Below are 20,284 nucleotides of genomic sequence, written 5' to 3' on the forward strand. Positions count from 1 at the left end.
CACCAAGTGCAATGGAAACATCTCTGGAGCGATGTGCTCAACGCTACGTGAGCGGGTTTGGGGGCACGGTGGCCAGGGAATGACGGGACCTGCCACGGTGCCACTGTGGTTCGTTTAAGTCTATGCTGCCCGGGCAGGAAATTGAAGATTAGTCCAGCGCTAGTGCCGCAAATACGGACGAAATCGTACATTCCCCCCAATTCTCCTTCGGGACTGGCTGGGTTCTGCCTGCTGAGTCTTGGCACTGTCGCCCCTTGGCAGAGTGCGTCAAATGATGCGTGATCTGAAGGGAACGGGCATTTTCGGATCTCATCTACAGCGACGAACAGGATGATCGCAGAGGAACGAGGAGGCTCAATAACAGCCTTGTAGATAGGTGATGGTGATGGTTCTCATAGATAGTCGGCCGTTTCTGGAGCATCAGCTTTCGCATGCTCAGCCAGATATCTTGTCGGGGCGGTAGACATACCGAAAGCAATGGCAGTCCCCATACCGGATGCTGCGAATGGAGCCGAAACATTTGATCCTGTGACGTCACGCCGGGCAACGGTTCTAGTACCGCTCCTACCCTAGATAGACGGCGGCGCACCCTTTGCCCCTGCAGTCATGTTTTCTTTCGGAAGATTTCTGGCCTGGGCCTGACTCTTGCATCCCGTATAATACAAGCTTCCTGTCTCATACGAACGAGGCGGCTGTCTAAGATCCAACCATCCAGGACTTCTCATTGAGGCCGCAGCGTCCCTTAATCCTATTTCTTTTGCACCCCTAACGCTTGGCGCTCTTACATTCTTCCATCCATCCCACTACTCTGCCACAGGTCATAATGGCAACAGAGCCAGAGTCCAGCAGCTCCAGCGATACGCAATTGCGGCCAGTTGAGACGAAGATGTCCTACTCCTATGAGGATGAGAAGGGATGGCGACGCTGGAGGGTGCTTCGTCCCGGACGGGGTATCTACCATGATATCAAGCGAAGGTTGCCATACTACTGGAGTGACATCGCCGACGCATGGACATATCGCACAGTCGCAAGTACAATCCGGATGTACTTTGTGAAGTAAGATGACGCTTTCTAACTTTTCCTATATCGAAATATAGCTAACCGGTCTAGCCTGCTTCCAGCGATTGCATACACTCTCGACATGTACCGAAGAACTGGCGAATTCTTCGGTGTCAACGAAGCGCTCTTCTCCTCAGCACTTGCCGCCGTCGTCTTTAGCACACTCAGCGCCCAGCCCCTGACGATAGTTGGCGTCACCGGCCTGATCTCTCTCTTTAACTTCACGATCTACGACATCATCAAGATTTACGACGTTTCTATCTACCCACAATTCATGGCTTGGACAGGAATTTGGGCTGCAATCTTCCACTGGCTAGTTGCAGTCTTCAACGGATGCGACTATATGCGCTACGTGACGGACTTTTCTAGCGAATCCTTTGGCTTGTACGTGGGAATCATCTACATCAGTAAGTGATCACCTTTGCTTTACATGGCACCCTTTATTCACAATATTATAGTCAAAGGAGTTGAGGAACTAGTCAATGAGTTCACTACTGAGGGCAGTGCTGCTGGGTACTTGGCCTGCTTGATTGCCATACTCTATTTCGGAACGGTCTACGCGCTCGAAAAGCTTGGCTCTAGCACTCTCTGGAGAGCGGACTTTCGAGGCATTCTTGCAGACTATGCCTATGTCGTAAGCCGTTTTAAAATGCCTTTCCCATGATTGAATGATTGCCTAACGTCCATTCCCACAGTTTGCTACGGTTTTCTGGGTCGGCTTCTCCCATATTCCAGGACCTTTGAAGGACGCACACATTATGAGAGTTCCCATAGAGACAGCGTTCCATCCCACACAGCCCCGAAACTGGCTTATCGACTTCTGGAATCTCGATGTCAAGTGGGTGTTTGTTGCCATGCCTTTTGGTTTCCTGACTATGTTGCTCTTCTACTACGACCATGTGAGTTGCGACCCGGGATGTCGAAGAACTCATACTAACCACTTCATAGAATGTCAGCAGTATTACAGCACAAGCTCGCCAATACCCACTTCAGAAACCTGGCGGGTTTCATTGGGATTTCTTCCTTCTCGGGTGCACCACTTTCGTCGCAGGCATCCTTGGGCTCCCGATGCCGAATGGCCTTGTTCCCCAAGCTCCAGTTCACACAGACTCATTGACAGTCTACAAGACAAGTCTAAAGATCATCCCAACATCAGAGGGGGAGGACACTGAGATCCGCCGTCCAATTGTCAGCGCAACTCATGTCGTCGAGCAGCGACTGTCGCACCTGTTGATGGGGCTTGCCCTGATTGGAACGATGACCGGGCCTCTTCTTGTGGTTCTTCACACAATGCCGGCCGCGGTATTCGCTGGTGTATTTCTCGTGGTCGGAGTAAGTTCATGGTATGGAGCGTTCAACGTCTTTGGTTGATAACTAACGAGTATTAGTGGGGATCAATTGAGTCAAACTCCATCTTGCAGAAATTCGTGTTCCTCCACTCCGAGAAACGGTTCATTCAACGCGACGAGCTGTTGCTCCAAGTGCGCCGTCACAAGATTTGGCTTTACATTATCCTACAATTCGCGGATGTTGCGGCGTGTGTAGCCATCTCGCACACCCTTGCAGCAATAGGCTTCCCGGTTCTGATAATCCTGCTCATCCCTATGAGGGTTGTGTTAGTGCCGAGATGGTTCACCCAGAAAGAGTTGCAGATACTGGATGATTTCACAGCAACAAATAAGATGGTGCTGGCGAGTTTAGGTGGCAAGCCTGGCCTCCCTGAAGGTTCTCGGGAGGAGGAATGGGGCTTGGAAAGACGTGTCAGCGAGAGCAAGCATGGGGTGCCGAGACAGAGAGCCGGCAGCTTGCACCGCTGATTTTATTGAGAATCGCCATCAACTTCAGAACAATACTGCCAAGTGTCTAGCAGAGATGATAGTGTCTCTGGACGAATTCTGTACGTCCGTTGCCACGAAATGAATTACATTCTGATCCCTGCAATCTCATTTGCCTGATCTCAATAAAACAATGATAAGCCCCATGACCAACCCAGGCTTTAGGAAACCTGCTGGCAGACCATAACTGGAACGATTCCATATGATAAAATAGTTGCACAGCTGAAATGTAGTTTTTACCTGCCCAAGAAAACTGGACTCATTCATAATTTGACTTTTGACACGGCGCTAATTGCCTTTGACTTACAAGGGGAACTTACTTTTGTATCGACAGCACAAGATCAATCAGGGGTTAAGGCGGCGTGGTAGGCTTTAAGGGGGGTTCAAGGGACTTTGACACAATGAACAAAGCTAGCGGTAGCTTCCAGCGTTTCCCGCAGCCTGTCACTCTACGAGCAAGCCTGATAGCTATTATTCTTCACTCTGTAGAGCTCAACAAAACAAAACTATTCCTCTGTTCGTTCAATTGTTTTCTCTTCTCCTTCCAACGGTTTGATAACGCTTTCAGCTACCGGGTATCCTATGCTGGCAAATCGGCTGGACCTCCGAACTCTTGCTTGTTCCTGCTTTTCGGGGGGTGGAGATGCTGTCATCGCTCTCAGAATCTTCAAGGGGCTTTTGTTTACATTTGAACTAGTTTTAAGTGGTGGGAGGTGTGGGTTAGACGGATTCAGGGCAGCATATATTTGCACAGATCGGCGCTGCCAAGCCAAGGCACGGTAGTCGTGACCTCTGCTATTTACCGCATGTTTGTCGGCGCCATGCCGAATCAGAACGTTCATTACGTCTAGTTGGTCATGAATCACAGAAAGATGTAGGGGTGTATCTTGTGATGGTTGCTGCCTCGCGTTGACGTTGGCTCCAGCTTGGAGTAAAGCAACGACAATAGCTGGCGAGCCAGTCCTGACTGCGTGATGCAGGGCCGTGTCGCCGAACTGGTTGCGGTCATTCACATTAGTCCCAGCAGTTATCAGCTCTGCGACCATTTGTGCGTTTTGGAAAAGACAACTTTCGTCGAGGGGAGTGCGTCCATCAGGATTCCGCGCAGAAAGATCCGCTCCACACGCGACGAGGTCTCTTGTGATTCCTGCAGCACCATAAAAGATGGCTGCAAATAAACACCTGCTCAAGTCGCAGGAGGGAGGCAAGGTGAGCTGCTCCAGGTAGATTCGGCGGCTCAAGTCGTAAATACAAGACCCGATGCCAAGCGCAGTCAGGCCCTCGAGAAAACAGTCCCAGTTAACCCAGTGCCATCGATGATCTCTTGGGAGATACAAAGCATCTTGAAACTTGTACCAGACTCGGAGAGATTGCGTTCCTTGACGTAAAAAGACATCGACCGCCTGATCTTGGGAGATGCGATATTCTTCTGCTTGGGTAAGGTGGTGCCCAAGCGTTTGAACGGCATATCTCAGAAGGGGAAGCTGATGAAACACAGATTCTATGGCTTCACGGACCCCGAAACTGGGCTGAGTCGGCTCGTACTCGCGATTCTGCGGTTTCCGGCGAGTAGATACCGGCCCATGAAGCCGCGTATCCTTCGCGAGGGGAATAACAGTCTTGTCAACAGGATGTATCTGTGGTTTCCCCTTCAGACAACTATCGAAATGGCTGGTGTGAGACCGTAAATTCGAGAAAGATTCGCAGTTGGTGATTTCGTTCTGCGTCAAATACAGGACGCAGGTGAGGGCGATATCGCGATGGGCCACACCGATAAGCTTCGCAGGCTGTTCATTAGGTCGCAGAATCGCAAGGCCTCTCTGTAACAGAAAGACAGACACAGTGTGGTGGATGAACTGAACGGTACCCGAGTCTTGAGAGTCGTCCTTATCTTGAATGTTGAGAAGACCCCGTGAACGACTCCGAACGAATTTCTCTGCTTGCAAATTTTGCCCCACGGATTCATTCGATCGCTTCCATGAGTCCAAGGTGACTTTGGACGCGTTGCGATGGAAGCGCATTGCGAAGCATAGCTCAAGCGGGCTCAACCTTCGATCTGCGAAGAGCATCCAGCTGAATAAACGGAACGTATCAAGGCGCTCATCATCTGTAAGCTTATGAAGTATTTGCATGTAAAGGCCATCCAGTTCCTGCGGTGTGGCTTCGAAGGCACTCATGGTTTGCTGAAGACTCTCGCCGTGGTCGTCCGATTTGAGGATTCTAGAAACACATTATCAGCTCGGTTGATGACAGATTGAACCACCGTCCCGTTTTTCGCTGTGTCAGATAGACAAGCTAACTTTTTCAGAGTGAACGTCTCGATATCTCGGCCGTTATGATTCTCGACCCAAATCTCGGGGCAATTGTCCACGGAAATGTGGGGGTAGTGTCGACTAGAGAATAAAACCTGAAGTTTCTTGGTCGAGATCCCCAGGTCGCTCAGACCAATCTGCTGCTGAAGGAAGTGTAGCAAAGGCCGAATCTCATCGTCTAGACCCTCATCTAATCCGTCGAGAAGAAGGATTGTGGGCCTCCAGCACTGAAGCCCGCATGAGATTTCGAACATCGCCATCAATTCCTCGACTTTCCAATTCATTCCTTTTCCTTTGACGAAGCGGCCATCCGATGCGTTCATAAATTCGACTAACAGCTCGTGATTTTGCGAAAATATTTGGTGCAATACGGACCGCAAGACGCCAATCGTGGAATGTTCCAACATGTGCCCCGATGCGTCATAAAAGAAGGACGCAATCGTGACGGAATTGTCAGCATGTTCATTTTGTAACTCCTCCAATGTTCGCTTCATAAGCGTAGATTTTCCAGACCCGGCTTTCCCTTTGATCCAGAGGAACTGGCAGTCACCTCTCAGCCAAGCCTGGAATTGTGGAATCTGTGACAAGCATCTTCCAGTACCCTGGTATGGCTTTCTGATAACAAGGCGGCGGTGATGCATCTGGGTGAAATCTAAAGATACACGTACTGTCGAGGAATGAGTAATGTGCGTGTGTACTCGTTCGTACGATTGATGGCCTAACTACCGTTTTTGCAATTGACGTCCAGTACGTGTTTCACCGCCTTTGCTTGATTGGTATCTAGAAAGAAAATGGACGTAAGCATAAAAATTTATCATTGACCACGTAAGAGTAATAAGTCTGATTTTGACCCACCGTAAATTTCGCGAAGTGTTGGGCCTGTTTCAGGAGCGTGCACCAGAGACAGGAGCTCTTTTGCATATGCTGCCGCTATTATGGCTGCATGCGGCTGCCATCTCTTGTCCTTGTGTGAATCGGCATAATCACAAATTCCCCGAATGACGAGACACGGAAAAGTGTTCATGAGACCGGCGGCTTCCATTTCAAAACAGAGGACCCCACCTAGCTCTGAGCTCAACCTATCCCTCGACATACCATCTCTCATCACTTGGTTGCCTGAAGCTATCGTGCCATAGTGAACTATTGTCCCCTGGCTTTTTCGCGCTGGTCGCTTCACTAAATATTCATTCGAGCAGTTATCACAGGTAGAACCCCCAACGTGATGGTAAGCTGGCTCATACAGGAGGTCTTGCCCTGCGGACTCCCGAGCGAAATGAGGCAAGCGTTTGAGGCGAGACCTGTGTCGAGAGAGAAGTTCCTGAGATCTGAATTGCTGGGCGCGCAGCTTTGCGACGGCGATCAGCAAAACGTTTGGCGGTGCATTTAGAAAGCCGGTTCGTTCGAATTTCTCTGGTCTCGACTTGCCAGAATCGTATTGAATGACTCCGCCATGCGTACTTTGTGGCTGGCTCACCACAACATCCCCAAGGCGGATGTCGTTATCTGCGTTTGGCACCCCGCCTTCGGTTCCTACCATCAATCCAAAGTGGATTGAAGGGAAGTCCCTTTGTATCCCGATTGCGACCGCTGCCGCTGAGTTGGTGCCCGTTTGACCTGCAGGTAGGCTTGCAAGAACGATGTTGTGTCTGCCAACGCGGCCTAGAACGTAAGCTGATGTACGTGCGGCATCCAAATGGTCATGAAATTCGTCTAGAAGCTCCTGCGCTGCGGCGAGCTCGACTGGCAGAGCACAAACCCACCCGACTGTGTACAGCTCGGGTTGCAAGGCCCTCCGCGGCATCTCCACAACGTCAATGTGAGGCTATTGAGGAGTGAGAAAGGAGTGGAAGCAGGGCGATGAGCAGAAGAGGAGATTACCCCGCGCTTATCTTTGGTTCACAAGGGACCACGTTGGCAGACTCCATCAAAATCAGGCTGCATGTAGTCAGATGATTTAGCTCGGCCTAAAATTAGGCCGACTTTTCTCTTTCCCTTCTTATTTTTCCTTTGCAGAGTCCCGCCTGTGGGCGCACCTCACCGACTAAGGTACCGTATGATTTTCGCGGCAAAATATATTACCTAGCGTGCGGCACCTATCTTATAAACGGGTAAGGAAGGTATCAAAATTTAGATTCTGTGACAATTTCTAAGCATTTAGTATTCTTCGAAAGAGTAGTAGTCCTGGCCCTCGCATACTGCCCCGTCAGAGTCATACGGCAGTCAAAGAGGTGCGCCCACAGGCGGCAATCTGTGAAAAGAAAGTTAGAAGGGAAGAAGAATAGTAGCACTACGCCGATCTAGATGACAACGTTGACCTTCACGGACAGCAGTAGGTTATACATAGTAACTAGCCAAGTGTACGTCGCATCAGCAAATAATTTCATGATCCTAAATTTTTCATGTTATCGGTCCTTACAGGTTCATGTCTTTTTCGCTCCTGATTCTGGTTATAGGGATGATGTCTGATGCCTCTCCTGCATCATTCCAGCTACATAGTAGTCCGATGTGTGTGTGTGTATGTGCGTGTATGCGCATGTGTGACTTCCCTATTTGCTAGGCAAAGGGCGTCTAGCAGTTATGTATGTAGGCCCATCAAACACAACAATATATTCAAGGGAATATGTTAAAATATAGTAGTCGAATGTAACAGGACGACGTCTATTTTTAATTGGTATTTCGGCTATCTCAATCTTTAATAGTTTCATGTCAGAAGCCCTCTGGCTAGAAAACGAATTCCGCTATGTTAACTTTCTGCGCCCCAAGTGAGTTACTATCCACGTCCGCAATGGTGTCAATCTCTTGTCGTACAAACTCTCAGCAGAAGCAGAAGAGACCATACTTCACGATTCTTTACGTGCTTTATTTACCTTGGGCCATCACGGAGCACTTCTCCGAATTATAGAAAAGACCTAAGTTCTTTTATCAACCATTGATAATCTAAAGAACCAGGTTCTGTGAATGATCTGAGTGCGGACTACTCAAAACTGGGAAGATTCGGCGTTATCGGTCGGTGTAATGGGTTCAGTGATCCCCAATGCATAGAAACGGATATTACTCCTACTCTTTCAAGGCATTCCGTACTAGGAAACACTAAGTCCGTGAACCTTCGCCGAATGCAAATCAGCGTCAGTGCTCGTCTGTACGGACCTCAGAAAACCATTGAAAATACACTGAATGTCAATTACTTACCGCGCGGTTATGACCACAACCAATTTCAATCTGAAATGAAGAAACTTTTCGCCCACATTGAGCCTTCCATGAGCTGGAAATCAAATGTCACCCACTCACGGAATTAATGGCTTTGCGTGCAAACCAGAAGTTTGCTAGGCCTTGCTTTTCTTTTTTCCCTATAAATGTCCTTCTACTGTCTCTCAAGGAGTTGGAATAATCATTCCAATCACATCACATCACGCTTGCCATCGTTAAACAGTGCCAAAACTCAACATGTCTTTTACCCCGACTACCCACAATGCAAGCTACGAGGCAATTTCTGCTACGAACCCCTCGATCTCCGCCGCCGGCAAAGTCGTCCTCATAACTGGAGCCGAGTCTGGAATTGGAAACGCCGCTTCGTTCTCCTTCGCTACAGCCGGAGCAAAAGCTTTGATTCTCCTCGGTCGCCGAGTGGAGTTACTTGAGCAGGTTGCAAAGTCCATTCATGAGAAAGGCCTCGATACGGAGACAGCCTGCTTTGCTGTTGATGTCTGCGACGAACAGGGTGTGAAGTCTACGCTGAACCAGATAGTCTCTAAGTTCGGACGCATCGATATCGTCATACACGCAGCTGGAGCCCTCCCGCCCCTTGGCCCTCTGGCAACAGTGCCCCTCGACGACCTCTGGAGGGCATTCGAAGTAAACATTAAAGGCTTCCTGACCTTGGCTCAAGCTATGTTGGCTGTTACCACGTCGGGTCAAGAGGGCGCGTCTCAACCGGTCCTTATCGTCCTCAACACTGCCGGAAGCATCATGCCTCCGCTACCGGGCATGGGCGGGTATGTGGCAAGCAAGATGTCCTCCTTGAAGCTAGCAGAGTACTTGGCTTCGGAGAACAAGAACAAGTTGCGAGTCATTTCGGTGCACCCAGGTCTAATCCAGACTCCGATGGCTGAAGAGCTTGAGAAGGCAGGACTCAGATTTCCGTATGACGACAGTGCGTGCCGACTGATTTGAAAGAGCTTCACGCCGCTGACACGTTTTAGTCTCTCTTCCCTCAGACTTTCTCGTCTGGGCCGCCAGCCAAGAAGCGGCTTTCCTGAATGGGAAATTTGTCTTCGCCAACTGGGATGTGGAGGAGCTCAAAGCCAGTGCTGGGAAGATTGAGGGTGATGCAGACCTCAGCTTGATGTTGCGAGGCCTGTGAGGATACCTTAGCCATCGATGTTTGGAGGGTTGTCTTGTGAAAAATTACTTACGCTAAACCTTGATTCTAAATTCAGAATTCACAGTTCTTCGTGTTGGTTGATAGAATTTGTCGAGATACTCTCCGCCGTACTGCCCGGGCCCTCGACTCTTCCCGGAAGCCGAGTGGGTCCTTGGTCGCCGTGGGCGGCACTGATTTGACGGACTGGGCGGCCGGCATCAGCCAGTTGAAGTCATCCAGTCTTGTTCAACGCACCCGTAGCACTGAAACCATCCGCGGATGTATGTATCGTATACCAAATTGAAGCAAGTATCCGTCATTGCAGGCGCTTTTTCTGGGGATGCTCAATCAGATTCTTTAGTGCCAGTGAGAGAATTAGCGCCAAGGTGGCATCACTGCAAAAAGCACCCGCGTCAGTGTTAATTAGATGTCTACTAAGACATCCCCTCAGTTCACCTGAACTGAGATTTAGCGTGGTGAAATTTGTTGACCCGATTGGCTGTGAAAAGCGTCTTTCTTTGTAGTCCGCCTGGTTCATCGCGATTCGCGACCCCTGAATGATAAGCGGCGCTAGAGAGCATAGTGCCGGACGTCAAAGGCATCTATGGATGTCTAAATCCCTGGATTACGATCAGCACTGCAGTTGATCGGCACCAACATTTAGACTGCCAACCAACCAAACAGTAACATGTAGCGATTCGCAACGGTTTCGCGCATCTTACTCACCGAGACCAACGGCAAGCCATCTTAGTGAAGATGAGAGATACTTCGTATTTCTTTAGGTAGCTTGCAGCACACATAAGCCGCTTACCTACATCTGCGTTGCGTCTATGCTACACAACATTGAAATCCCCGCGCCGGGGACGCAGGAACGTAGGATGGGATTCGTCAACGTCAAGAAAATGCAGCAAGGGTACGAATTGCTCACAAACTCATCCTTGAAGCAATATATGCAACCAAGAGTTGGGGTAGTCCGTTGCGGCTATTGATTCTCATCAGGCTCCCTTCGCCCTCGCATTATCAACATTTGTTGAGTTTGTAACTGCGCAGGCCGAGAGGTGACCAAAACCAACCGGCAATCGGCTCCGAGTCACAGCGTTGGCATACGAGGATCTCCGCGCCATTTTTCTTTTTTGCTTCTGGTCTGGTGCCTGACTATTGGCACCGTTGTGCGCCACGTTTTTCGCGCTTGGTCGTCGAGCTGACATCAAGCTGAATATGCCGGCCGGCGCTTGATTTTGCGGGCTAGGGCGAAGACCCGCGACCCCAGGTCTAAAATCTGACCGCATCGAGCGAAACCTCCCCGAAATTGCCAGAGCGCGGCAACTACCACCAACGTGCATGGACTAATATTTTTCGTTTAACCAGTTTGCGTAGTCGGAGCGCTGCTCCTTCGCTCTAGAACGAAGTCATCTGCCGCGTCAACGCTGGGACACAGCAACCGTTACCGTGGGGTTGGGAGCCTTTTTATTCAAAGCGATGCGTCCTCCGGAGAAAGCTCAACACGCAACTCTCTCAGCCGCAAGAGAATCTGCCATCCTGTTCGGCAATAAGCTGCAGTAGCTATAATCCGAGGCCGCATCTGAGCTGCACATCTAGGCTGCAATAGAACCTCACAACAACAACTATATATAAAGAGACAGGAACCTCCTACTCGTCTCCAATCTCATCTACAGCAACACACTTCTTCAACTTCTCTTCTCCGATCTTACATATTCATACATCAGCCTCAGGTCTCAAGGCTCTTATTCTAGCCCGGCAGCTCAACCCCAACTTCAACATGAAGACTTCTACCATCACCACCGCCCTGGCCTTCGCCCTCTCTGCGGCTGCTGCCCCCAGCGCTGACAGCTACGGAAGCAAGAGAGGCAAGACTTGCCCGACCAACACCGCCCAGCCCGATGGCACCCTCGGCAAGTCCTACGTGAACACCAGCCTGCTGGTTCCCATCTCCAAGAACCTGCCCAGCGTTGCCTTCCCCGCCACCAAGATGGCGATTGTGACCCCCAACGACGTCTGCACCGTCTTCAACCTCGACTTGCCTGTTGCTCAGACCCAGGGCAAGGTCTGCAACCTCGTCTTCGACTTTCCCTCATATGACCAGCAGGCTCTCGGAAAGTACCTCTTCCACGGCCCGGGTACATTCCAGTTCACTGGATACGCCATCGGCGCCGGTGCCGTGGCCGGAGTCACTTCCTACAACAAGCAGCCTGCGCCTGGCCCGAGCCCTCCCAACCCTCCCCCCACCATGACTCCCGGTCACAGCTACGTAAGTCCTGCACCGTCGTCCGACATAGTTCATAAGCTAACATCATAATCTCAGATCGTCAACAGCGCCCCTTGTGGCATTCCCGCCAACGTTCCCGGCACTGTTACTGTCTCTGGCAGCCTTTGCTCTCCCGATACCGTCTTCTCTTTCCAACAGAGCAACGACGGCTGCCCTCTTGGCTTCTACGTCGTCCTGACCGATGCTTAAGTCTTCTAAGGCACATGTTGAAGCAAATGTCATGACCGTGGATATAGATCGAGCTGGAGTGTGGTATGCCATGTATCATATTGACAATACTTGTACATATGGCCTTCTAGAGGGTAGATAGTAATTTGTAAGATCTGGTTATCTTTGTTTGTCATTGGCTTCGCGAAGGGGAAGCTTTCATGGAATGTCTCTTATGACAAGTTCATAACATACTCTTTTGTGTCTGACGAAACTATTCAATGGTGGATTCCACTCCTCCTGGCCACGGTCTAATTGCAGCTTACAGACGTAATACATGTAAGCCGAAGGTATCACTGATACAGCCGGATCCAAGACCGCGACTTATTGTTTCCCACAAATAGTATTTTCGAGCTCCAATCGCAACCTCTGGTCAAAAAGAAAAAGGGCAAAAACGAAACAAGGAAGGAAAAAGCACTCCTAAGGCCGAGGCTTTCCACTAGGCTTTCCACCGTGTCTCGCCACTCTCAGGTCATTCTGTGATTTCACAGCCTAAGATGACGCAGCAGAGTGCATGCACCGTGGGGCATAACTCGTATTCGTGGCGCGGAGCGCATAATTAGGGAAGGGGTCGGGGTCGTCGGGGTTCGCATTGTTCTGCACGCGATAGACCAGAGACCGCGGATAGAACTGAGTTCCGCGCCCGCCGAGTGAATCCGTGAGGTTTAGGTGGTATCCATGCGAGTTGTGATCTCTGCCCGAGACAAAAGTGAAGTTGTAGTAGCTATCGGTGCACCATCCCGTCCAAGTTGGCGGAATCGAAGGGCTGTGGTAGTTGTCGCCACTGCTGGACCTGCAGGATGCTTGGTTGATCATGGCGCCGCTTTCGGTAACGATACCGACGTCGAAGCTGTAGCTTGTAGATGACGTTTTCGGCCCTGACCCAGCAAAGAAGTCGTCAATTCTGTAGAATGTTGAAGCTTGACGCTGCTCGTTTGCAGGTGCTGCGGAACCAACACCACAGAATATCATGATAAAAGCAATTTGCTTCATTTGGTGATTGGAACCGAAGGTGGTTTGGGATGAGTAAGGTAAACTGAGAAGGCTGGTCTCTGAATTACATGAAAGGCAGTGACGATGGACGAGAATTTCAGCTCTTATATATTCATGTTAGAATTTGTCAAGAATACGGCCAAATCATGTCAACCCTCATGCCGCTTGCACTTTGGTCTCATGACTACAGTAACGTCTGTGTTGCGGTACAGAGTGAGACTGTTATCTCTTTCTGCAGACTGTGACGTTATTAGTGACCGCTGAGCTTCTCGCGATGCTCGATGGTGACGCTGTTCAAAACACAATTCGAAAGCCGACAAAACAGCCGCCTCGTCTATGAAACATCCTAGATCACTCCAGAAGTTCGTCACAGATATCGAACGGCGGTGCTGGGTAAAGGGCATGTTTGTGCAATAGTTGAGACTGGAGGAAAGAAGTTTCCTACTAAGCTTTCGAAACTGCGAATACGGCTATGATAAGTACTCAATTGCAGCAATTCTGAAGATTGCGCGTGGTCCAGCTGGGCTACACAAAAAATACTGGACGCTCACTCAATACGCTTGGTCACACTATGCGGGATCGTAGGACGCCCACGACTCGCTTAAGTCGCGGATGATATTACTTCAAAGGTTGTTCAAAAATCACACCCGATTACACGAAACTTGATGTGTCACGTCAAGTCCATAGGACATCACCATAACGATAGGCCGGTAGGCCAGCGATCGAGCATTTATGAGCTACTATGGAAGGTTACATACAATGGCTTGTGATGCCAACATTTACAATGGGGTGCCTATTATCTCATCGCAGACCATCATTGACTGTACATATACCAGGCCCTTCCCTTTTGGGCCACGACAACCTAATCGCAATCGGCCAATTTTGTAACACATTTCTCACTGTATTTTCCAAGTGGAGAGTGTGACCATGGAAAATGGCTGAGCGTTGCCGATGTTACTCTGTTAGCGGGTAAATTTGTAGCATGAGACTAGAGACAGCGCCCCTTCTCGAACCGCTGGGGTATGATTGAAGCGCTTTTTCTATGTCGATCATTTTCACGAAATGGCTCGCAAAACCCCCCTTTCCGGACTGAATTGACAAGAAATTCACAACATACCATCAGATTAAGGTATTCTCTATTGGTGGGATTTGTATTTGAAAATTCACGGGAGTCAGTCCTGTCTGTCCTCTTATGGCGTTCTTCAGGTTAATTGACGGTCCCTTGCCGGCACCTGAGTTGCCGACCTCGCGACCCAATGATACCGGTGCAGAGTCCGATGGCCTCGCATCAACCGCAAAGAACCCGAAAGATTCGTTCATGGCCAAGAAGCACTACATAAAGTCAGAGGATATTCCCTATGACATGAATGAAGTTTGAACTCTTACTTCCATCACACCGGCTCTTATTTGGGGATCCTCACCCTTTACCACTAAACGATGCGGTCTTCCATCCTTTTTTCGGTGGTCGTGATGGCACTCTATGCCATGGCGCAGACCTTCACCAATCCAATAATATGGGAAGATCTCGCCGACAACGAGGTCCATCGAGTGGACGATACTTTCTACATGACGGCTTCGACTATGCACTACTCGCCAGGCGCTCCCATCCTGCGGTCCAAAGACTTGGTCAACTGGGAGTATTTCAGCCATTCGGTGCCTTCCCTCGACTGGGGTACCAAGTACGATCTGGTCGATGGTCAGAGAGCTTACATCAAAGGCATCTGGGCATCTTCCCTTCGTCATCGGGCGAGCAACGGTCTGTGGTACTTTGTTGCTTGCATCGAATTTTCAAAGACGTACATCTACACGGCTTCGAACCCTGCCGGTCCCTGGACAAGAGCGGGCACGATCGACAATTGCTACTACGATGTGGGTCTGATGTTTGACGACGATGACACTCCTTATGTGGCTTACGGAAACACGGCTATTTCGGTTGCCCAACTGTCGGCCGACGGTCTTTCCGAGGTCCGCTCGGAGCTTTTATACAACACTCCTAGCAGCATCGGTGCCTTGGAAGGCTCTCGCATGTACAAACGAAATGGCAACTACTACATCTTCCTCACCCGACCGCCTGATGGGCAATACGTGCTCCAATCCTCCAGCCCGTGGGGTCCGTACACGGTCAAGGTGCTTGCTGACAAGCTAAGCCTTACTGCTGTGCCTAGTGCGGGCTCGCCTCACCAAGGAAGCCTAGTTGATACACCCAACGGGGACTGGTACTACATGGGCTTCGTGGATGGATATCCAGGAGGTCGCTTTCCAGTCCTTGCCCCAATTACCTGGGGCAGTGATGGATTCCCGTCTCTGACACTAGTGAACGGTCAATGGGGAGACTATCCATACCCTCTTGCAAAAGTTGATGTCCAAAGCTCTCTCGGCACAGACTCTTTTACGGGAACGACCCTTCGTCCTGAATGGGAATGGAATCACAATCCTGACGCAAACGGCTTCACGGTAAACGATGGACTTACTCTCCGTACTGTCACTATCACGTCCGATCTCTATCAAGCCCGTAACACTCTCAGCCACCGCATTCGAGGCCCCATCGGAACTGGCACAGTCCGTCTTGATGTCGCCAATATGGCTGACGGTGATCGTGCTGGCCTCGCAGCGCTGCGCGATCAGTCTTCGTTGATCGGGATTGAGCGTTCCGGGGACGCGTACGACATCATTCTCATGGGCGGTATCGACATGAACTCGGATTGGACAACGGCTTCGACCGGCACGGTGGTGCAGCGGCAAAGCCTTACGCTCAGCGGCTCGAAGGAAGTCTATCTGAGCATGAAGGCGGATATTCGGCCTGGAGGAGCTGGCAATGTCGTTTTCAGCTACAGCACTGACGGTCAGACCTTCACAACTCTTGGATCGTCATTCTCTCTTCACAACGATTGGCAATTCTTCATGGGTTACCGGTATGGAATCTTCAACTATGCTACGAAGGCTCTCGGAGGCTCTATGCGAGTTGTGTCGTTCACCAGCGAAGCGTAGGTAACGAACAAATGACTCGGGCTTAAAGGGCTGAATGTATATATTTCCCCCTTTTTGTAGGTATCTTATCAGATTTACCAGAGGAAATATCACTACTTTTGTTGCGATCAATGAGCACTGGGCCCACATTGTGTGCCGATCGCCCTGATCAATGACACCGCACCACATGGTTGTTTGACGATCAGCAACTTTGTCGTCTCGGCCCGAAGCGGGATCATTCGATTCATCGTCCTGGAATTCGACCTCGGCCTACGAATCACACCCGAATTTAGGCGCCCGGGGCGCAGACACTTTCCACCAAGGCGGAGAACGATTGTGTCATTCACAGACCCATTGTTAATTTTCAATGACCAAGCTAAATCCATGTCTCTTGGCAATAAATTCCATTTTGTAAGCTCATAGAACCCGTAATTCAAGCTGTCAAATAGCACGTGAACCCTTTGGGTTGGACGATCCCAGGTTCGCTCCGAGAGATTCACAAAGCCTCATTGGTGCGCATCCTTGACTTCGGCAGCCAGGACTTAACCTTGACTAGGTTCATCCCCACCTCAACCCCAGATCTCGACGGCACTTAGCCATAAACGCGGGGAGGGTAACATTGCTCTCGGTCGAGCTATCCCCGACCCAACGGCTTTTCTTCCACGCAGTATGAGGTCACATTGTCAGTTGCGCGAAAACATAGCAACCCAGACGCGCCAATGATCACGGTGTCGTACCTGCACATCCCGCCAGCTATCCCCAACAGGGCCACTCTACCGGCTTGGGGGTGGATTCCAATCAGATGTTTACGAGTCACGAATCAAGCTTGCCTCCACGCAAGCTGAGCTGGTGATGATGTTCTTGATTGATGCTTCCTTGGCGTGACGAGGAAAATTGACCCCTCTCAAGCTTCAATGGCGAGATATATAAGCTAACCCCGCTGTACAGAAGCTATTAGCTGTCGTCCCCTTGCAAGGCACTTGACTCCTACCCGTCGGTCCTCCCCATTTCTCTAGATTCGCCCGGTCAATCCTCTCCGTCCTAACAAAATGAGGTTCTTCGGCGCCGCCGTCGCTGGCATCGCCAGTCTTCTGTCCCTTCAGGTCGCAGCGAGCCCCCTTCCTACTCCTGTCGAGGCTCGCCAGGCCACCGGTACCGTCTCGAACAAGGCCATCTTTTCCCCGCCGACCGACGCCGGTTGGGTTGACCCTCGCGTTCTGTACGCTCGCACCATCCAGCTGAGCTCGGGCGACCTGATCGCCACTTGGGAGAACTACTCTCCGGAGCCCCCGATCGTCTACTTCCCCATCTGGCGCTCTTCCGACGGTGGTAACAGCTGGTCGGAGATCGGACGCGTCCAAGACACTGTTAATGGCTGGGGTCTTCGCTACCAGCCCTTCCTCTACGAGCTCCCCGAGGCCTTTGCTGGCTACCCTGCTGGCACGATCCTGCTCGCTGGTAATAGCATCCCCACTGACCTCAGCTTGACCAAGATCGATGTCTACGTCAGCACTGATGGTGGCGCCAACTGGGAGTTCCTGAGCAGTGTCGCCAGCGGTGGCGAGGCCCTCCCTAACAACGGCCTGACTCCTGTCTGGGAGCCTCATTTCCTGTAAGCAACAAGCCACTGACATCCTACCGTGAAAACATTTGCTAACCGCACTACTTTCACAGCCTTCACAACGGCGAGCTCATCATCTACTACGCCGACCAGCGCGACCCCAAGTACGGCCAGAAGCTTTCCCACCAGGTGACTTCGGACCTCAAGTCCTGGAGCGATCCCGTCGACGATGTCAACGACCCCAATGCTTATGAGGCGCGCCCCGGCATGCCCGTCATCACCAGGCTCCCCAACGACGACTTCATCTTCGCCTACGAGGTCTGCGGTACCGATGGCTGCCGCGTGCACTACCGCCTGACCAAGGACCCCCTCAACATTCTCGCGGCCCCGGGCATCTCCCTGGTCTCCAGCGCCGGCACCCGCCCCGTTAGCTCTCCATACGTCGTCTGGACCCCTCTCGGTGGCGAGAATGGCACCATCATCCTCAGCGCCGGTAGCCAGTCTAACATCTTTGTCAACCAAAAGCTTGGTGACGCCAGTGCTTGGGTCGAGTATGCTGTTCCCCAGCCCAACGCCTACTCGCGTGCGCTTGAGATCCTCGGAGATGGCAGCCAGCTTGCGATCATTGGTGGAGGAAGACTGCCTCCTAGCAGCACGAACCAAGTCAGCATTAGCGTTGTTGACCTTAATGAGCTCCTTGGCTTGTAGATGCCATGGAGGTAGCGTAATAACATTGTAGAAAACGAAGAGACGCGATATGATATTTATACATAATTTGCCTATCGTAAATCATCGGGGGTATCTCCACATGTGCGACATCCAAGATCTACCAGCATCTCAAAAAGGCATGCCTAACATTACACCCACAATGGCGGCGAATGTCCAAGCAGCGGCAAACATTCCCGCTCTTCCGCCAGAGGTTGTGACTCTCAAGCCAGCGGCACTGCTCGAGCCTGTCTCCGTGGGACCAGCCGCGCCACTGCCTGTCGTAGAGCCTGTGACATCGGACGCTCTGTACACCAAGGTAACACCTTCTCTTGCTGCGATAGGAGCGTACATGTCCGTGTAGTCACGGTCACGGTCGAAAATCGTTGTGGTAGTCGAGTAACTGTCGTCCGGCGGATATGTTCCAGTGTAAGTAAGAACCTCAGCGGTAACAACTGTGTTGTTGTAAGTGAACGTGGCGTTCGCAAATGTGTAATACTTGTCCTCGGTAGCCGACTGCACGTAATTGCACCCCGTCATCGGATCTCCAAAGAGTGACGAAGGCACATTCGAGTAGCAGCGACCCCCGCCCATGACGTCTGCTGTGTATCCCCTTGGCTCGATGTTAGATAATCAAAACGGCTCTCCTGATCACAGGGAGGAGAGCACTTACTCGGGACAGCATACAACAGCCGTTTCCCCATCCCCGATGGCCTCCATCAAAACATTGTTTGGTGGGTTCGATGACAGCATATCCCGGTACCAAGGGTCGGTGACGACCGGAGGCACAAACGCACCAGAGGAGCTGACAACTCCAGCACCGTTCTTGGCGGCCACCCCGGCAGTCGTGTAACCCTGTGGGCAAGCGCTTGCTGGTGAAAAGTAGTAGATGGTCCCTGCATTGGCGAGGTTGCTGGCACTGAAGGCGGAAGACCATGCAGTGTCAATGGCCTTGCCAGAAGGGTAGCAGTCTCCATAATTACGGGTTTCGCATTTTTGAGCCCATTGGGGCCATACGAGGCCAGAGTCGTTGTATGCGATATAGAGCTGGGGCGACGGCGTGGCACACGATGCTGGCGGTGTCCAAACAGTGGTCATGGGTCCAACATTGCTGAATACATATTGAGAAAGCTGTGTCGAGGTAGCGGACGGCATGCTGGGCGACTTGGGCGCGAAATCGTCAGTGCTCTCTGAGTTTCTGTGAGTATTTGGATGAACACTGAGATGTCGAGATGAGCGGAGAAAGGTTTCTGCAGAGGGAAGCAGGACAGTGTCTTTTTAAGCTGTAGATTTAAGCATGAAAATTAAAGAACCAACCGGGCTTGCGGCAACCCAAAGCTTGGCAACGATCAAGCCAATCTCATCGCGCAGTCCAGTTCATATGATCGTGCCCTCGCCCGAGAAGGAAAAAAGAGACGCATTCCGGGCGAAGAACCCTTGCTCAGTCGGGCCGCTAGCCGCTGTGCCGCACTAAACATGCCAACACCACAGGGCTGTGATGGTTGTAAATGCCTCGTGACACATGAATTAACCAACTGCGATTCGGATTGCCAGCTCAATGTGAACGCCTTCGGTGGCTCAGCGGTGTCGAAGCTTTTTGCGACAGGTTAATAGTCGCGTCGATTCGGCTCAAGAAACCGCGTTTCGGGCGCAATATCAGCACTAAGCTGCTTTTCGAACAAGCAAGTGCTATTGATGAGACCTCTCTGGGAACGAAACTCGACTAAAATTTCAGAAAAGCCCCCTCTTGCCCAACCTGCGGCACAGCCGTTAAGCGAGATGACCTCGGAAGCAGCGCTCCAGCCTAAACTCGTTGCCTCTGCTGCTCGTTGGAAAGACGACGACTTTGCTTCTTACATAAGCTTGAGTCAATCACGGATACGATACCCGAGCTTCATCATTTTTGTTTGTTAATTTTTGCGTCCCCTTGTCTCCAGTATCAATCACAAGCTAAGAGCACAAGCAGGCCGAAGCAAGTTCGCGCAAGTTAGAAAGTAT

The 20,284-nt window shown here is 51.0% G+C and overlaps 9 protein-coding genes across 9 annotated transcripts; 5 read left to right on the forward strand and 4 right to left on the reverse strand.

Moving 5' to 3' along the window:
- Positions 1–823: 823 nt before the first annotated feature.
- Positions 824–2,876, forward strand: CGGC5_v012114 (putative transporter; the record flags this gene model as incomplete). Its single annotated transcript, XM_032030930.1, has 6 exons — positions 824–1,056; positions 1,111–1,466; positions 1,518–1,693; positions 1,755–1,958; positions 2,008–2,391; positions 2,448–2,876. The coding sequence occupies 6 exons, from the start codon at positions 824–826 to the stop codon at positions 2,874–2,876; spliced, it is 1,782 nt and encodes a 593-aa protein (XP_031889740.1).
- A 1,291-nt stretch (positions 2,877–4,167) lies between these two features.
- CGGC5_v012115 (Vegetative incompatibility protein HET-E-1) lies at positions 4,168–6,248 on the reverse strand (the record flags this gene model as incomplete). The annotated part of the gene is made up of 5 exons (XM_032030931.1): positions 4,168–4,323; positions 4,412–5,114; positions 5,195–5,873; positions 5,933–5,986; positions 6,062–6,248. 5 exons carry the CDS (start codon positions 6,246–6,248, stop codon positions 4,168–4,170), a joined length of 1,779 nt encoding a protein of 592 aa, XP_031889741.1.
- A 2,402-nt stretch (positions 6,249–8,650) lies between these two features.
- On the forward strand, positions 8,651–9,566 carry citE-0 (Short chain dehydrogenase citE; the record flags this gene model as incomplete). Its single annotated transcript, XM_032030932.2, has 2 exons — positions 8,651–9,356; positions 9,406–9,566. The coding sequence occupies 2 exons, from the start codon at positions 8,651–8,653 to the stop codon at positions 9,564–9,566; spliced, it is 867 nt and encodes a 288-aa protein (XP_031889742.2).
- Positions 9,567–11,346: 1,780 nt separating this feature from the next.
- Positions 11,347–12,042, forward strand: CGGC5_v012117 (uncharacterized protein; the record flags this gene model as incomplete). The annotated part of the gene is made up of 2 exons (XM_032030934.1): positions 11,347–11,835; positions 11,890–12,042. 2 exons carry the CDS (start codon positions 11,347–11,349, stop codon positions 12,040–12,042), a joined length of 642 nt encoding a protein of 213 aa, XP_031889744.1.
- Positions 12,043–12,552: 510 nt separating this feature from the next.
- On the reverse strand, positions 12,553–13,032 carry CGGC5_v012118 (uncharacterized protein; the record flags this gene model as incomplete). Its single annotated transcript, XM_032030935.1, has 1 exon — positions 12,553–13,032. One exon carries the CDS (start codon positions 13,030–13,032, stop codon positions 12,553–12,555), a length of 480 nt encoding a protein of 159 aa, XP_031889745.1.
- A 1,140-nt stretch (positions 13,033–14,172) lies between these two features.
- Positions 14,173–14,445, reverse strand: CGGC5_v012119 (uncharacterized protein; the record flags this gene model as incomplete). The annotated part of the gene is made up of 2 exons (XM_066152647.1): positions 14,173–14,385; positions 14,440–14,445. 2 exons carry the CDS (start codon positions 14,443–14,445, stop codon positions 14,173–14,175), a joined length of 219 nt encoding a protein of 72 aa, XP_066007943.1.
- Positions 14,446–14,523: 78 nt separating this feature from the next.
- On the forward strand, positions 14,524–16,041 carry XYLO-1 (putative beta-xylosidase; the record flags this gene model as incomplete). The annotated part of the gene is made up of 1 exon (XM_032030936.1): positions 14,524–16,041. The coding sequence occupies one exon, from the start codon at positions 14,524–14,526 to the stop codon at positions 16,039–16,041; it is 1,518 nt and encodes a 505-aa protein (XP_031889746.1).
- A 1,028-nt stretch (positions 16,042–17,069) lies between these two features.
- CGGC5_v012121 (uncharacterized protein) lies at positions 17,070–18,289 on the forward strand (the record flags this gene model as incomplete). The annotated part of the gene is made up of 2 exons (XM_032030937.1): positions 17,070–17,632; positions 17,695–18,289. 2 exons carry the CDS (start codon positions 17,070–17,072, stop codon positions 18,287–18,289), a joined length of 1,158 nt encoding a protein of 385 aa, XP_031889747.1.
- A 129-nt stretch (positions 18,290–18,418) lies between these two features.
- Positions 18,419–19,441, reverse strand: CGGC5_v012122 (uncharacterized protein; the record flags this gene model as incomplete). The annotated part of the gene is made up of 2 exons (XM_032030938.1): positions 18,419–18,899; positions 18,960–19,441. The coding sequence occupies 2 exons, from the start codon at positions 19,439–19,441 to the stop codon at positions 18,419–18,421; spliced, it is 963 nt and encodes a 320-aa protein (XP_031889748.1).
- Between the last annotated feature and the right edge of the window lie 843 nt (positions 19,442–20,284).

Source organism: Colletotrichum fructicola, assembly GCF_000319635.2.
Source record: "Colletotrichum fructicola Nara gc5 chromosome Unknown KSG_Nara_v1_contig07, whole genome shotgun sequence".
Classification (NCBI taxonomy): domain Eukaryota; kingdom Fungi; phylum Ascomycota; class Sordariomycetes; order Glomerellales; family Glomerellaceae; genus Colletotrichum; species Colletotrichum fructicola.